The sequence below is a fragment of the Mycetomoellerius zeteki genome, unplaced genomic scaffold, assembly GCF_001594055.1.
Source record: "Mycetomoellerius zeteki isolate Tzet28-1 unplaced genomic scaffold, Tzet1.0 scaffold64, whole genome shotgun sequence".
Lineage (NCBI taxonomy): Eukaryota > Metazoa > Arthropoda > Insecta > Hymenoptera > Formicidae > Mycetomoellerius > Mycetomoellerius zeteki.
In genome coordinates this window covers 100,779-119,209 of record NW_017257654.1, presented here as the reverse complement: position 1 = coordinate 119,209, position 18,431 = coordinate 100,779, and the positions used below count along the sequence as shown (strand labels likewise).

The 18,431-nt window shown below is 30.9% G+C and overlaps 1 protein-coding gene across 3 annotated transcripts; it reads right to left on the bottom strand.

Annotated features, from left to right (window-relative positions):
- Window positions 1–65: 65 nt before the first annotated feature.
- LOC108728774 (facilitated trehalose transporter Tret1-2 homolog) lies at window positions 66–15,254 on the bottom strand. 3 transcript variants are annotated; one of them, XM_018457529.1, is made up of 12 exons: window positions 15,099–15,254; window positions 13,840–14,174; window positions 10,387–10,618; window positions 10,148–10,304; window positions 7,896–8,031; window positions 3,859–4,067; window positions 2,925–3,194; window positions 2,598–2,820; window positions 2,272–2,468; window positions 2,003–2,182; window positions 422–556; window positions 66–343 (listed from the first exon to the last, which is right to left on the bottom strand). In XM_018457529.1, exons 3-12 carry the CDS (start codon window positions 10,401–10,403, stop codon window positions 236–238), a joined length of 1,632 nt encoding a protein of 543 aa, XP_018313031.1. In that variant the 5' UTR covers window positions 10,404–10,618; window positions 13,840–14,174; window positions 15,099–15,254; the 3' UTR covers window positions 66–235. The 3 variants fall into 3 exon arrangements, with proteins under 3 accessions (XP_018313031.1, XP_018313030.1, XP_018313032.1); XM_018457528.1 differs by lacking the exon at window positions 15,099–15,254 and having other exon boundaries at window positions 13,840–14,389; XM_018457530.1 differs by lacking the exons at window positions 13,840–14,174; window positions 15,099–15,254 and adding an exon at window positions 12,606–12,655.
- Window positions 15,255–18,431: the final 3,177 nt, after the last annotated feature.

Genomic DNA, 18,431 nt, shown 5'->3' with positions numbered 1-18,431 from the left:
ATACATTTATTTTATTAAATAATTACAATGGAATAAAAAAATTTTCTATCAAAAGTTTTGTTTTATTCAAATTTTAATCATAAAATTTAAATAAAATCTTTTAACTTATAAATCTAACCGCACATATTCCCGCACGTGATATTCTTAGATATCTCAAAATAGTAAAAATATATACAATTACATCTAATATTAAATATTATCGCAGTCGTGCATAAATCCTAATTACATTTTGTTCTTATTTACACTCAGATAAAGGGATTAAACAATTAGATTCAGTTTTTGTAGGCACATCTGCGTTCTTTCTTTTCGTCTTTGTTCTGGTTATCCATAGGAAGTTACTTTGCTGTAAATATACAATTATACATTCATCATACTGTAGCTATTAATAAGTTTGTTCCATTTCTTAATTAAATTTTCTTACTTGAAAGTATTCTTCAATTTCTTGAAGCGTGCGATTCTTCGTTTCTGGTAAAGCAAGATAAATAAAAATTGCTTCCAAAAAAGAGCAAATGCCGAAGATGGTGAAGATTCCCGTTGTGCCAATTAGACTGTTTATCTTTAAAATATTTAATGTATCATATATTATATCAACAATAGAAATATATAGAATATTTTATATATTCTACATAAAATATGTACATATATATATATATAGAGGATAGACAAAATAATATGAACACCTTATAGAAATATACTATTTATTTTATCATTTGTTTTATCAATAAAAAATTAACTTATTATTTGCTTTTATATTATATCCTTGTTAGAATGATTAATCAAAGCTTGAATATATCAGTAGAATGTTATTTCTTTAATAGATATTTTTTCAATTGCTTATATAAATAATATTGAAGAAGGAAATTTCCTTCTCATTCTATTTTCCAAAATTGTCCTCATCTGTTCTTCAAACCTTCAACGTCTTTCCTGACTAATGCAATCACTTGATTTAAATATCATTTATAGTTTTGAGCAAAATGAGAAACAGATTTTCTTCTATATAATATCTTTTAAGTAATGTACTTCTAGAAATTGCTCTGCTAGAAGAATGGTATAATATTGCACTATAGCAATTCCTATACCATTCAACTATGACTCTATTCCAACAAGGATAGAACCTGTTATTAAAAACAAATAATGAGCCAACTTCTTATTAATAAAACAAATAAATATTTAGATAGTATATTTCTCAGAGATTCACATTATTTTGTCTACGTATATTTGACAAAGTTGGGAAGTAGCGCATTACTTAGTTCCCCTACAGCACAAAAGTTGCAGCAATAATGCTGCAACATTGCAGCATTATTGCTGCAAGTTCTGTGCTGTATGGGTTGTAATGTCGTTACTGTACAATTACTACTTTTTTTCAGTAATCATATGCAGTTATCATTACATTAAAAGTAAGGAAATGTACTAGGATCATTACTTTTATTGTTACTTTGTACACGTACAATATATACGGAACATGTATAAGCAACTTTTTTGACCAAGTTGCGATTAATTATAATTTATACTGTAGATCGCTCAAGCAGAACAACAAATTACGATATCAAAACGACGTCAAAATGAATGAAAATTTTGATTTTTAATAATCATTTTGGAGCCATTTTGATGTCATTTGGATGTCATAATAACTTGTGTTTTATTTGAGTCTCATGTTGAACTCGTTAATTAGCAACATAGACAATTGGATGCCACTCTAAAAAAAAATTTCTTATAAAAATAAAAAAAGTAACGAAGATTGTAACGACTTGTTAATTTTTGAGTAACGGTAATGATGACAAGCAGCAAAAAGGTAAAAATACTTTTTTACCAAGGATAACGAGTTACTTTAAAAAAAAACAATAATATGTAATGAGTTACTTTTATAAAGTAACTTTCCCAACTCTGTTGTTTGTAAATACTTAAAACAAATAAACAAATATATTCTCATTAAAACTTTTATCTCACACACAAAAGGAGTGCTGTGTAATAAACTTTTGAATTTTAGAATGCGATGTATTACCATTGGAAAACATTTGGTCATAAAGAACAGAAGTAGATTGAAGATAAAAAAGATACAGCCGCCACCGATGCCACGAGCTCTCAGAGGCATCAATTCACCGACCATCAGTCCAGGAAGTATTAGTAGACCCAAGGTATTCGCACCGACATAAAACAATAAACATACGGCCAACACGTAGACCTGAAATCATTTGTTAAATTTATACGTTATGTATACTTGAATAAACTGAAAAATGAGACTAATTTGGAAACGAATGAACAAATACTCACATCCACGGAAGATCCCTCCTTCCTGGCGATCAAGTATCCCGCTAGAATCAACGAGGCCAAAGACGTGCCAAGTGCTGAAACGATGCCTAAAGCTCGTCTACCCATTTTAAGTAACAAAACACAGGAAACGAGGGAGAAGATAAGCCTGATAATTGCCGTCACCACGGCCGCCAAATAATTATCAATGTTGCCGTTGCCTACAGAAAATGGAATAATAATAATTTCCATACTTTTTTTTTATTTATTTTAAACAATTTCCACTCAAAGCTTTTACGCAAATGGAAATTAAAGTTTCGCCGAAATGATATTACATAATTCTTTCTCACCTATGTCCTTGACCATATCAACGGCATAAAAAACAATAATGTACGTTCCGCTGCTTAATTGAAGCGCATTGAATACGTTGATAATAATCAATGGCTTCAACACGCCTGGATCGCGAATTGTGGACATCGCAGAGGAGATCTTCTTCATAAACGAAGTATTTACAGGCTTCCTAGCAAGATCGGCTTTCATGCTTGTGTCTAGGAGCTCTATCTCCGCAAGCACCTAATTAATTAAAACAGTTTTAATTATATGTAGTACATTGTTATATCAGTTTCATAATTTAGCTCGAAAATATCTGTTGAAATGAGAGAGTTATAAATTTCTACCTGCTCAATATTGCCGCCTCTGAGCCACAAAAGAGCTTTCTTGGCTTTGTCTATTTTTTTCCGTCTAATAAGCCAGGCGGGACTTTCAGGAACCAAACAAAGAGCAATAAAAGCTGCAATGGGAAGTATGATAGCATAGAAGGCCACGATGTCCCAATTAAAAGAAGCGCCGAAAGCATAAACCAGCAAAATTCCGGCGCAGTATGCACCGAACGAACCAACCACCAGGAAGCCGCGAAGACCTGGATATGCTGTTTCTCCTACCAGTACCTGAACAAATCACAACATAGTTTGAAATAAACATCATCTTTTAATATCAATAAAAAAGTTAACACATAAATGTTAACAAATAAATAATGAGCTTTTTAAATTAAAAATAAAAAAATTTTATTTAATTTATGGACTATTATTTAAATAGAATAAAATAAAACAAGATTTTTCTGTTAAAAGAATTTCTGATTGATTCTACCATAATTGAGTAATAAATTAAACGTATTCGAGTAACAGGAAACAGCAGACGATATATATCCCTAACAATTTTTGCTACTGCATTAGTAGCAAAAGATAAATATAGTGCAATAAGTAGAGAAACCGATCGATAAGATAAATAGTAAAAGTCAAACAGCGAACCAAATGGTAGAAGTTCATTCATGACTAGAGAAAGGTTAAACCAGTCAAGAGAAAGGTAATTGCATTAATGTCACTGCGCGTGCGTTAAATATCGTTTAAAAACAATTCATTATGCCAAACATGCAGAAAATGTGCGATAAATAAATTAAATAAAAGCATGTGTAAATTGAGTCAATAAATTAATTTTTTCTACATAATTTTTTTGAACGTTAATCTATATGTTCAACTTCGGAATCAATCGGAAATTCTTTTATTAAATTTCGCGTCATTCAAATGTCAGTCAAAATTTAAATAGTATTTGCACCTGTGAGGGTACCGCCATGAATCCTACGGACAAACCGCAGATAACTCTTCCTACTAAAATAGAAGTCACATTCTTCGACAAACCGATAATCAACCAGCCTACGCATAGGGGAATTGTCGACAATTGAAGGCAACTTCGTCGACCGATCGCATCGAGGAACGGTCCTGATAACAGCGACCCGATAGGAGTAGCCAGACTGTGAACTGCAGCTACACAACAAATAATTTGTCGCTTTAATAGTTACATTTGATCCATAAAGAAAATATAAACAAAATGTTTTATAAAAAAAATATCCCAAGTATAATAAGCAAGCGGACATCAAATGACGTCTTAATAACGTCTTTAACGTAAATAAGATGTCATAAAAAAACGTCCCCTTGCTATACTTGGAACTTTATTCTATCCTTTCTAATAACGCCCTCCTCTCTCTCTATGATCCTGACTCTTCTGCTTTATAGACAAAGAGTTAAGAAACTTAACGTACTTTCCTCTTCGAATTAAGAAATTGTGTACCATAAAAAGTTAATGAAATTGGAATCTAAGCGCGACGTAAATGTAGATTTATGCATCAATGAGCGTAAATAACGGCGCATACATAGCTGCGCGCCGATCGTAAAACTCTTACGAGCTTTGTTATTATACATCGCAGGACATAACAGAGCAATTAACGGTCTATATACGATCATATGTGTATCTACACTATTATTGGACTGGGCGTAGGATGCTTCTGTTCTAAATGTTAAAAGTTTAACTCGCAACGACACGCTCATAATTGCGTATTATCATCGCGTACGTGATTATCGATACACGGTGCTTGCGCAGGAAATAAACGTAATGAAAATTCCTATCGACGTCACAGGAAAAGCTGTTAAGTCAGATTACTCTCGCTATTATTCGGTAACTTAAGAGGATAAAACTGTAAGTACATTGCTGCATACTTGAATTGAGACGAGATACAAGTTCCTCGCGTCCTTGCCGAGAATGAGAAAAGTTAGTCCGTGACATAAAAATTTACATTTTATAATTAAAAGAGTACTGTAATGTACACAGAAAGCCTCCAAAGCGATAACTATTTCAACTCGTACTCGAGGAAATAAAAACTTCAAATAACACGATGGATGATTTTATTATTGATCTCTCATTATTGGTATTCGATACATCGTTACGAAATTGTCATTGTGGAATGCTCATAGTACTAGCAATAATTAATGCAAATTGCAATTCCACTTCTTCCTGTCCCAAGCTATCAACATTCTCCGTGCATTGTTACTGATTGCATTCTCGAGGAATTCAATCAGTATCCTAGTGACCTGCTATACAAGTTTATCTTTTTATCATGTTAGTTCCGCTTTAATGAAATTAAAGGGATTTGTTACACATACCTTTGCTAGAGAAGAAAAATTTTACTGTTTTCCAAGTTTAATCAGACAAACAGAACAGCTACGAGATTCACGACTCAAGAAGAAAATTACTGAATATAAAAGCAAAACATAAATGAAAGAAATTTATACAGTTCGTTGTTAATTTAACACATTAATGTCCAATTTTTTAATTTTTTTTATTTTTGCTCTTTAGATATTAAAACTTAGACTTACAAATCATAGGTTTAAAGCTGCTTTTCATTTATTATTACTACATCAGATTATGACGTCAGAAGCAAAAAAGTACACAAAAAGGTTTTTGCGAATTATATTTGTGTGAATAAAAATATTTTTCAATAAAATAACATTTGCGAACAATAGATTAGACCTATAAAACATAAAAACTATAATTTTCTTAAGATTCTTATTTATAATTCTTTGCTTTTGGAAGAAATTAAATTTATTTTTATTATTATTACAGTTTGTCATGAAAAGAAATAATTGGAACTTTATGATAAGAATAAGTTTAGTTAAGGCTTTTATGTTTACTCACCACTATTATCTCAAATTGTGATGTCGGAACCCAAAAAATCCACAATAAAAATTCTTGCAAAATATTTTAATGTGGAAATGTGTTTCTATAAAACAACAATCGATAGAATGACTTGTAAAATATATGAAAAACTCCTTTTGTTTTATTAATTAATAAATAATAAAATTAATAAATAATCATATATTTAAATTATGCATAACAAACTATAAAATAACGCTTATTTCATTTATTAATGAACAAAAAGAGAATTAATTTTCGGCACATAAGTTATATTTAGTTATATTTTATAAGTCGATTCTGTATATCGATTGTTGTTTTATTTTTTTTAAATATATTTTCATATTTTTTTAAAATTTCCATATTTATTTCGTATAAATTTTTATTGTGTATTTTTTCGCTTCTGATGTTACAATCTGAGATAATAATGATAAATAAATAGGAGTTTTAAATCATTCTTATTATAAAGCTTTAATTGTATTTCTTCAATATACTGTACGTTCAATTTTCTATTAAAATTGATTTTCAGACACCAAGGAATGCAATTTTGCGATAAGCCTGAAAGCGATACATCAATAACGCATGAGACTGTAATATTTTAATGTGTTGACGTGACTTATAAATGACGCGAATACTGAAGCGAATACTGAATTATCGCCTCGAATGATTGAATAAATAATGAGTCTTGGGACTTTTAGGAATCATCGATCAAACGAGCCATCAAGCGTTGTAAAAGTTGCGTGCAAGTTATCAATAATCATTTGCGATAAATGGCAAAATCAATTCTGGACTGTAATGGCAAAATTATTCGTACGAAAACCACCCACAAGAAACTCGTAACTCGCGATTCGACCTCACAATATATTTCATGTGTTCGTCAGCAAACTTTCAACGTATGTTATCCATACATTTTCAGATCCTCCTTTAAGTCTTATTCAATCGCCTTATGCGAAATCTTGTGGACAGAGATATGAAAAAGGATTTCGTGTCATATCTCCGTTTTCAGTTTTGAAATAATAGGCCTGTTCTTTTTGGCTGAACTTTTGCACCAGTTCATCTTTCTTCCTCTTCTTTCCTCCTGGAGAGAAAAGGAAGAAAGATGAACTGGTGCAAAAATTCAGCCAAAAAAATAGGCTCAATGCAACATCAAATATTCTCGATAATTTCGATAGTTTCATCATTAAACGCTGTTTCCCAATTGATTTTTGTTACATCTTCTGAATTTTTAGTTTAATTTGTGACCCTCTTCTCTACATACATAGCTTTTTTTCGTACCTTATTGCTGTCTGTAAAAATAGAATTCTTGTGTGGCTTCGTATAAATTCATAGCTTTTATCGTAGCAGTACAGCCGCCATTTGCAAACTGTAAAATGTACAATACGCTGAGCATCGCAAGTTTTATGGCGTTATAAAATATATTTTCACCTTGTGATAATATATCGCATTATGTGCCGACATCTTGCTTTTTGCCATGTACACCGTACGTATGGGATAGTAAATGTATTTTGCACAGTTTATACGCGATATGCACACAAGATAAATGAAAATGCATAAGGAAAACTATTAAAATTCATGTCATGTTCCGGCCAATGCTGTAGTTCTGCAGCTTTTTGCATTATAAAAAGGTCGTCTGGCCGATTTCATTCATTTATGAAGGGTCGTAACGTTTTTCATGTAATCGTTTAATTATGGCATTGAGCTCACATACATAGGTTATCAAACGGTATCCTTCCTGCACGAACTTGGTCTTGACACTCATTGGTAAAGAGACAAATCCAATTATCCAATGAGACAGTATGTAGGTCAGTTACGGTATGCAGTTTGCAACAATCGGCGACGGTCGCTTCATTTACGCGAGGGTCGTGATAGTGCAACCTTGAACCTGCTTCTTGAACTCGCAAGGACTGTGAGATCTCTAATCTCACTCATAAATATTATGTACAAAAGTTCGATTCAATGTAAAACGTTCTATGATAATCACTTCATTCATTTCAGAAACAAGATAAAAATTTATAAAAATTTTACATTCAAAATTAAAATCTGCTACTTTGTGTAAAAATCCTTTGAAAATATTCTATCTTATATCTCTTTATTTAAAAACAAAATTGTTAAACATGCATTCTTACCTATCCAAGAACCGGTTTCGCGATCCACATGCAAGGTACTATTTTTTTCTGACAATTGTGGCAACAAAACTGCGCTGTAACCAATCGGCATACCGCCTCCCGTTGCCACCAATAATACTGCACCTGTGACTAAACACTGCAAACAATACAATCGTTAATTACTTGATTGTGTTTGCCACAATTGTAATGCTATTATTTAGTAATACTTTATTCGAGTGAATAGTAAATTAACGATCAAATGCACGGCCACTATTATCATATACTCCAATTGAATCAATAAATACAGCTATAAATCTAAATAATTAAAAATGAAAGAAATGATAGTCATTAAATGATTGATATGTGTAAATTTTGACATGCGTAAGTTTTACTGAAAGATTAATGATCGTACATATGTTTTTTGGTTCTTTCGCTCAGTTCTTTTACAGAAGAACTGAAGTTGCAGGAAAGAACTTTGGAACAGTTCCCAAATAGATATGTACAAGAGCAAACCCCACCTAATCGTAAAGAGGATAAAGAAACCTGTGGTTGACAACTAGCCAAAATTTACTACTGCTTCGCTGCATCTTTTCTATAAAACTTAAATCACTATTATATAGTGCAAAATTTGTTTCACTTAGTGTGCACGATGGATACACCAAGTATTCGAATTAATGAATAAAAAATGTATGTGAATACGAATATAAATATAGCTTTTTGTGCATTTGACGAGGAACGGTTAAATATTTTTCCATCCTATTGAAAAAAATTTTTCGTAAATATAGTTACGAATATTTTTGTGTTCGTAATCACTCTCACTCTGGTCCTGACTTACTTGTAAACATGATTATACAGAGAACATTTGGGAAATATGATTATACAAAAAAGAAAATAAACGACACTCAAGATATCTTATGTGCGGCGCTTGATTTTATTGTATTCCTTAGCTCACAACAAATCGAGGATTTAATAACGATTATATGTCATCTCAAATAAAGACTTATTAATAACAAATATATTGCCTTCTAAAATATTTCTCAAAATTTATAAGTTTTCCCCATCAAATCTGAATATTACAATTTACGGTGACAAAAATAAATAAAATTTCTTTTTTCTTTTGTGTAAAGTCAGAATACTGGTTACAGGAATAAGAGGGCAACGACTGGTTATTTTGAAGCTTGCTTCTACAGTACACATTTTTTTTAATACTTTGAATGAATATGAATACTTATAAAATATTCATAATTTTTTCATGAATAAACATTTTTGAAAATTCACACTTTTTGAATAAATATACAATTACATCTCTTTTTACGTGAAAATTTTTAATAAATATAATTTGTAGCTCAATTACAAATTTTTGTATTCATATATTGGATGTAAAACAGTGCAGTTTTATAAATACTGACGTAAGCTGCTGGAGGATATTTATGCGCCGTGCAATGTCCAACGTAAAATACGCATTAACAGAACTGTTGCTATTCGAGATATGCAGATATGTATTTCGCAAAAAGTAGCAATTAACGTATCATAAACAAAAAATATAGACAAATGTATGAGTCTTTACCGAGAAAAGCGCACAGTTTCACTTATTATTCTGCAATTGGTGAGTTACAAAGAGATTAAAGAGACATAATTTATATTTCGTAGTGAATTTTGTATTTGTGCTTATTTTCCTTTTAAGACTTTAGAACTTTATGTTTTTTTTTTTGCAGAAATTGATATATTGAATTCAGTATTCAATTTTTTTAAAAATAACATTTATATTGTTGAAATGATGCACTGCGTTACATTTTTTTCTCTGAAAAGATAAAACTAATAGAATAAGAAAAAAGCACAGGTGATGAAAAATGGTAGGTGTATTGTATTTGGTACGTTTCTATCTATTTTGAAACAGAAAAGTGTCCTGGCACTAATCCAACATATCTATGTTGATCTCGCATCGTTGAGCACGCATTGCGCTCCTGCAACGCTGCAAATTTTCTTCTGTGTTACCAGTTTATTTATTGCAGTTTAGTTGTAAGTGATAGCAAACAAAAAATTTATTACACATAATAAACTTTTGTAATAGTTTTTGATACGTTGAAGAATTTTTTAATTTCAAATTCACTGTTATATGCTTTACAATTTAATAATAAAAATAATAGATAATTAAAGAATTTTCAAAAATGTCAAATAATAAAATTTTATGAAATAATATGAAAGAAAACATGTAAAATTATCTCGTATATAATTTCATTACCTAATATAAAATGTTTAATCATATATCTCACCTGAGCGAGCACTCCTTTCGAATTCGATTGCACAGTCGATTCCTTCTCATTCAAAATTCTCTTGTTATTTTTGACATTGTTATTATTGTTGTTCTCGACATCTAATGGACTCTCGTTCATTGAACCCATGTAGCCCATCATGGCACGCCCTTCCTCGCTGCAATTTCAGAAAGTAAAAGTACAATTTTCCAACCTGTTTTGTAAGCACAATTTTTAATTCATTCCAGATTATATGTTACCTCAAAGCAAGAGCCATATTGATTCAACTGAATCGTAATAACTGAAATCCTTAAATATCTCCGATAATCAGTAATCTCTAATCATAAGATGAGTGCCTCGATCCTACGTCTATCATCAGTTCTAGTCACGTTAACACCGCAACCCTGCTGCAGTTTGCGTTCCACATTATGTAACTCAAGAAATTCTTGAGATTTTAATCCTGTCCTCGTCCAGCAAGTATAAAAAGTTGTTCTAAATCAAATAAATTAAACTTTTATATTACAAATGAGATTATTACGTACTCAAACTTGTTTTAATGTAAATAGCGATAATTTATTAGTCATAAAAACTTGTTACAAGTTTTATGATTATGTTTGCAGTAGCGTCTTTTTAAAACAAAGATACTCCGAGATATATACAGAAAGGAATTTTAACATTTCTTCAAAAACATTATTGCAATTTGTATTAATTATTGAATGTGTATTAAAAACAATGGAGCTCATTTTATGGACCTATTTTTATCTTTGTTTTTAATCTATCACGGGATTGTATAGCAGGAATTGGTTAAAAAAAAATCAAACAGATAGGTATTATATTTGTTATTCACTTACAATTAGATCTTTCATCTTAGAATATAAATGTTAGGATACAAATAAATATGAAGTATTATTAACAATTTTAGAATTTAACAAAGCCGACTATAATTTAAACTTAGGATTCTTCGTTCTCACTTCTAATACTTAGGATTCTATCTCATGACTAGTTTATTGCTCTTAATTTTTCTAATCCATGCACACTTTAATTAGCTCTACAATTTTTTTCTATCTTTCTGCATTATTGAATCTCAAGATTTTTTTTTATTTTTTAAATTTATGTTAATTATTAAAACAGAAAATTAATGCTAAATATATTTTTAAGATTGTAGCTATTTATTTAGACATTATACATTATATAAGTTACGAAATAATGAAAACGATTATTTGAAATAGATAAAATGTTATTCATTTAATGCTGTTATCTCTGTTTGTCTCCATCTTACAATTCATTTATTTCATTTTTTTATATGTAAAATCTTTTTTCACATTTTTTAATGGGTACTCTTGTCCACATTTCCAATTTTTTTTTCAGGTTTGCAAAAAAAGACTTCGACATCTTGTTATCGACTGTCAAAGAGTTCTCTAAGTAAATTACATGATAATTACATAATTATAATTATGAGCAGAAAGATATAATATAATATATGTATAGACTCTTTTTATGATTATATAACGAAGGTCTCTCAATCTTCATGCGGCTCCAGACAACATGGCTAATGCATGCCAACTATATGCACATTCGCTAATTATTAGCCTGCATTCATATGGATAATTATACATGTCGTGTGCGTGTATGTGTGTAATATTTGCTAATGCTGGCGTATATTAGCCACGTCGTCTAAAGTTGTCTTTACTTTACATGCGTTTGAAACTTGACATGTTCTAACATTTCTGACTTCCGACATTTAGTAGATATAGACATATATTGACTCTTTAAAATGAGAATACGTATAAAAACTGTATATTATCTGCTTAATTGTTATAACATCGAACATTGTTACAATAGTAGAAACTTTTCGGTAAAGTCAAAGACGCTTGAAAAGTCATCGACTTTATATTATACTCTTTGCTTTTTACCTTTTTATAACATAATAAAATACAATACAAATAAAATCCTATTTTGTTAATAAAAATAACATATTTATAAAGATTTATAGAATTACTATATGTTTAAGTATATAGTAAATAAAGTTTTAAAAGAAATTTATGACTCTTAAGAGTAATTTTTAATGACGTTTGAGGCATTTAAAATTTAAATAAATATTTATTCAACGTTAAAGAAGCATAATAAGTTTATTGCTCTTTTAACATAAAATTATTATTATATTTATTTAAATTTTATCTGTACCAAACACGCAAAAAAATATTTTGCTGATGGAGCTAGATTTCTAGGTGTTACAACCAAAAAGTATCGCTATTTTTTGTATCTGCTAAAATATTGTCTGCCACATATAGAATTTATAGCAGTATCATTCTAGCAATCCCTTCTAGAAAATTTAGATCTCATTGCCAAATATGAATTACTATATTGCAATATAAGTTTTGATAGTGTAGCTAGAACTATCTTTATAAGAAATATAGCTGCCGATTATAACTGTAGCATCAAGATAATATGGCAACATAATTTAGGTATTACAACTAACTTTATTAGCTGTAGCTACATATAGCCTAATTCGCCGAAGCATATTGCTCGAGATTCCACGTTTTTAATAAATTTTCAGTTCATGATGATAATTATGTTATTTGGTATTGTTTGAAACGTTTGCACAACACACAACAAAAAACTATTTCGCACTTTTTCGCACATAAACACTTTTTTAGCTACTGAATCGGATGCACACGTATTGCTTTCAATATGACTTCTGCACATAGAATATGGCAACGAACGCCGTTACGCCGCGCGACAGGATGTAGCACGTTCGCCGCGCCAGCACAAAAAATTATAAACTTATTCCCGGCACAAAAGATTATAAATTTATGCCCCACACAATAAGCGATATCTGAACTCTGAAATAGTATTTTCGCGAATGCGCTCACAAAAGTTGCCGTTCGCAAATCCCGTCATGCATTGCATTGGTGTGCCAGAACCATGACGCCATGATAGTTTTTAAAAGAGCTAAACACGAATAGGTACATCATACAAACTATATTAGGTGTAAATATCATATATATTCATTTGTCTCCCGTTGCTAGTCTTTTATATGTATTATATTATAGTCGAACTTTATAACAAGTATGATTAGTCTTAACATGAATAGATGCCCCCCTAGACAAATTTTCTTTCTACATTTCATAAACTGTTCAGATATAAATTCTGTCTCTGACATCTATACCGATTAGATGCAAAACATATGTGTTATGTATAAACGTACTTTGTATTCCGACCAATCGCGAGCGAGTATTCGGGAGAATCCGTTCTCAGTTAATTCTATGCTTGTTTGTATTACTTTCTTACTTTGTTGTTGGACGGTTAACTCGCGCTACTGTTGTCGTTCGAAATAATAAAGTGTTCTTTTACGCAATCACGTCTAATCTGAATCTACGCAGTATCCTTCCCAAACAGAAGCATAAAGAACACACGCACAAACACAAAAATATGCAATATCGCAATGCTTGCTAATCGTTTATCTATTTTAGCTAATTTTTCATACCTAGATAATTTTCGCTACAACTGCAAGATCATTTTTTTGAGTGTTATAGAAAGATAAATAGCCAAGAGTAACATAAAACTGATCATTTCTTTTTCAAATACTGCTTTCATTTTATGCGATCGCATAAATATCTTCCCTGGAGTTCTGTATGAAATGGTACGTATATTTCAGAACTGAATGCGAAATGAATGAGTATCGGAGAAAATAGAAAGAAGAGAAAACTTACGATTTGGTTCAACTTTCTCTCTCTTGTCTTGGAATGTAAGTCACGTGGCGCCGCGACTTTACACGCGGGTCGATTCATTCATCTCCCCGGAGAACATTGCACTCTCCTCTGCGGATCGTAATTCACAGCGTAAAGCACTTTCACAGAAACTTCACCTCGTCCCGCCTGTCAGCCTCTCGCTACTTCGGAAACGCCCAGACAGAAGCAATCCTCACTTGGCTTGGCAATCTTAGCTCCGTCTATCGTCTTGCGTGTAACGAGCGAACTTTGCAAAGACGCGGATGTCATCAGAAAGATGGATAAGCGACAACTGATTCCCCTCTCCTTTACGATGACTAAGTCGAATTAAACAAAGTGTTAGCGTCGATCACGTTATTGCGAAAGTCCAGCTATCGATTATAATATCATTCGTCGAGACAGAACTTGCGCGGCTACTCTCTGACTTTCAACTACAAGCTAATAGCCTTGGTTTATGTGTTACCAGAAGTAATATAGCCTTTTGAATAATCGATCAAGTTGGAAGCGACGTCACCTTTAGCAACTGTCATCAGATCTATACTCTGCTTAATGCCACACATACAGCTAATATAGAATAAATAAACTTCGATGAACGAAAGTTTCGATTTCTCTTTCGATTTCGTGTGTAAGTGCCTTGGTGAAATCTTATTTAATATATTTTGTATAATCTTATTTAATATATTTAATAAATTTGTGCGTTATATATAGCACTACTGTTCCGCGAACAGTTGTGTGTATTTGACGAGGAATTAAATTTCAATTTTACTAAATTCACATGGAAAGAACGGTTTTGCTGTAGTATCTAAAAAATTTAGCCAGATACAGATCTAACTATTATGTTGGATTATTAAAATAATTACTTAAAACGCTTAAGCTGGTAGTTATTAGAATGTCAAAATAAAACAGCATTGTCACGCTTGAGTGTTCTACATAATTATTTATGATAACATTGTTATTTCAAATACTTGGCCTAATTTTTAAATCAGTAAAATCATTCTTTCTCCGGGTTCTTCCGATAATGAAGTCAAATCCAATCAAACTCAATTCTACCTGATAATCTTTTTACGATTGTAAACTTCATTGACTTTTGTTTTGATGCTTTTTTCGGAATAAGCACTTTCACAATATTCAACCTTTGCTAGATGCATACTAATGTTAACAATGACCTTAATTTTACTTTGAACTCACGCAATTCAGGGGTAATCATTCAACACTATAGATATCTCTCTAATGATCCTTACTGGGTAATTACACAGTTACATACGTGCACAGTTACATAACGAGAACCGATAATTTTGGTGCCTCAATAGTACATGACGACAAACAAATATATATAAGGAGATTTCATATTATATAGATCCGGCTAACACGCATAGATAAATATCGTATCTAGCTCGCCTTACGAGTTACGCCGACTATACTGAATCAAACATTTGTTGAAGCTCGCTCTTATAGGCTCACTTTGATTAGGCCCCTTTTTCGACGATGACCACTGGTGTCCATAATCCGTCATGAGGGCCTTGGCTCGCTGACCTCTACGAGAAAATGTCCGGGGACTCTCTTTTTTCAATGGAGGTAATAAGTGGAAGCTGGTTCGAGCGGAAGCACGCTTCAAATGGAGCACGATGCGTGCGTAAATATAACAGGTATATTCCGATATAATTTTATTATTTTTCTATGAGATGCGTGAAAGAGTTCAAATGATCAACCTGCTATTAATCCGATCGACTATTCTAACTAAAGCTAAAAAAAACTTTAATATAAGAAAAACACGATATAATATTCCTCTTCGCGTTCTCTCTCTCTCTCTCTCTCTCCCCCCCCTCTCTCTCTCTTTCTCTGTAATATTTTTAAATCATGGAACCTTTACATGTTTTCAACTTTCTATATACCATACTTAAATATATAAAGTATTAAAATTTTTAATGAGAATTATAAAAATTATTACATTCCTTCATCTCCTTAATATCTGCAATGGTATGTGAGATAAATAAAAGTTATGTATGCTTATCAACTGGACTTCGTTCATTAAAGCCGATTAGCTACATTGCGAACAAGTAATCGTTATCAATATTATCATAAACATCTCACATGACACTACTCTTATATAATAAATATATCAGAGATTAGAGATTCATATTTAAAAAATGTGTTGATACCGTATATAAACCATTTATATAAAATTTTTAGTTATCTACTTTAGCGTCTTTAACTAAAAAACCGTTTTTCCTGTGTGTTATTTCCGAAACACTCGTGATAATACGCAAATTATCTAACAATAAAATTCATGATACCATGTGCATAATTTGTGATACTTCATTTAAGTTTCAAAAATGCGTGTAACTTTTTTACTCTTGATAACAAACTTTGTCAGGTATTATATGAATTCGTAAATAATACTAATTTTATTTATTAAAAATTTGTCGAAAATATTTTTGTTAAATCTTTAATAACTTTATTTGAAAAATATTTTTGACATTTTTAAATCTTTATTTTAAGAAACAATATTTTTTTCTTCGATTTATTCTTGCATGAATACTTTTGTAATATTATGTAGTATCACAAATATTTTAATTTATTATTATATATATATGCACGAAAAAAAAATGATTTTTATTGAAATATATAAAAATCTAGCGAGATATACGGATCTAAAAATAGTTACGTTGTACCATATTAAAATAATTATAAAATAATAACATAGAATGCTTAAGCGTGATAATATTAATACTGTAATAGTTTTAACATTCTAATAACTTACTGTTCAAGCATAATTATTTTGGGATAAGCCTATATAATTACTTTCAAATGTCTACATTTAAGAAATATCTATATCTAAATTTTTAAATACGTCAGCAAAACTGATCTTTCCGTATATTATTTCAAAACATTTGTGACAACGCGCAGATTATTTAAAAAGTTTACTTTGTTTCCATGATGCTATGTGTATAATCTATGATATTTTATTTGAGTTTCAGAAATGACGCGATTTCATTTTTATAAGTATTTGATTTTTAACAGGTAATATATCTTATAAACAAGCTTATCATGTTTTGACAATGTCTTCGTTTTCCCAGATGTATAATCGAACATACAAAGCGAACTATTATCTGTCTTCTATGTGATATCTGTAAGGATATCTCGTGCTGATAAGCTGACTTTGTGGAATATACAATTAAAATGTATATTAAAAATTACGAGGAAATCCCTCGTAACGATGATAAACAATGTCATAATTCTACCAGAAATAACGGAGATTGATGAAGCTGTTTACGTGTACTTCTCACAATGAACGCTCGACGTTGCTTCAACGATCTTTCGGCACCAAGATCGATTATTTGAATTAATTCATGTTAAATTAGCAACTGCTTGTCCTTTTATGGATTATCGCGTCCGTGTACAAGAAAGGGAAGATTAATTAATGTCAGATTAATTAATCTTATACAATGTAATGAAAGGTATTTAAGGTTCAGCAAGATCAGAACCATGCGATGTTGGCTGGATATAGAGAGGTATTGTATTTCCCACATCTATGCCGGATACAAGGGGGTGGTTCCATATCCCCAGTAATTACGGACCGTCGGCTATTTGGAAATTAATCGGGTCACCTGTGTTACTCGCAGTGACAATCAATAATTACAATCGCAAGCAATTAAATTATTTGAGAAATTCTTTAAATTAACTATTTCTTATAAATAGGACTGTTTTGATATAAATAAGAATAGTTTCTAATTATCTATCAATTATATTAAATCAACGATTTTTCAGAAAATTTTGTTCTTTTAAAAAATATCTAAACTTCTCTCTCTCTCTCTGTGAGATTCAATTTTATGGAAAGTTAACTGCAGAAAGTTTTGCGGAATAGTAAGGTGGCAAAGAAAGTAAAATCTATCATTATTTCTAATAGTTTGTGCGATCAATACAGAACTTATATGTTACGTAAAGAGTAAATTGCTTTGCAGGGACGCTCCAACAGCGGAGAATGCAGATTAGTTAGTTTAAGCTTTCTTGTTCTATTTATGTTTTAATTGGTGCTAAAAGATGATCAAAAGAGTTTGGGAAATCAAAATTAACCGAGTTTGTCAATTTGTAATAATTAACTGTAATCTATGAATTTACAAAATTAAAGCGGCAAAATGAAATGGTTTTTCATTCAATTTAAATGAATTGTTTATATTGAATTTTAATTATCTTGTAAAATTTCATGTTTGTAATGAGTAAATTGCTAATTGCATGGATCGTTGCACATTGTTTACGTATATTGTACAGAAATTCCAAATCCGTGTTTAACCGATTACATGTGGACAATGTTATTGCCTAATAACCATAATGCTAATTATTCTCTCGTTTACATGAAGCTATTGAAATTGTGTTTTCCTCGGTACAAAATCATTATTAAATTATTAAAGCGTGAAATTGTATATGTACATGTTTAAAATATTTAAAACATTATATGCCGGCCATTTCGTTAATTATTGACCATACCATAAAATATTAGTGCTACGCAATATTACAATGCAAAACAGTTTTGCATTTGTAATTTAACATTTGTAATTCTCATAGATGCCCGACAA

What these genes read in the sequence shown, in the direction of transcription:
- LOC108728774 (XM_018457529.1), bottom strand. An exon ending in CGAAAGGAGTGCTCGCTCAG is followed by an intron (nt 8,032 to 10,147) that starts GTGAGATATATG and finishes TATTGTTTGCAG; the next exon opens with TGTTTAGTCACAGGTGCAGT. An exon ending in CGAAACCGGTTCTTGGATAG is followed by an intron (nt 4,068 to 7,895) that starts GTAAGAATGCAT and finishes TTTGTTGTGTAG; the next exon opens with CTGCAGTTCACAGTCTGGCT.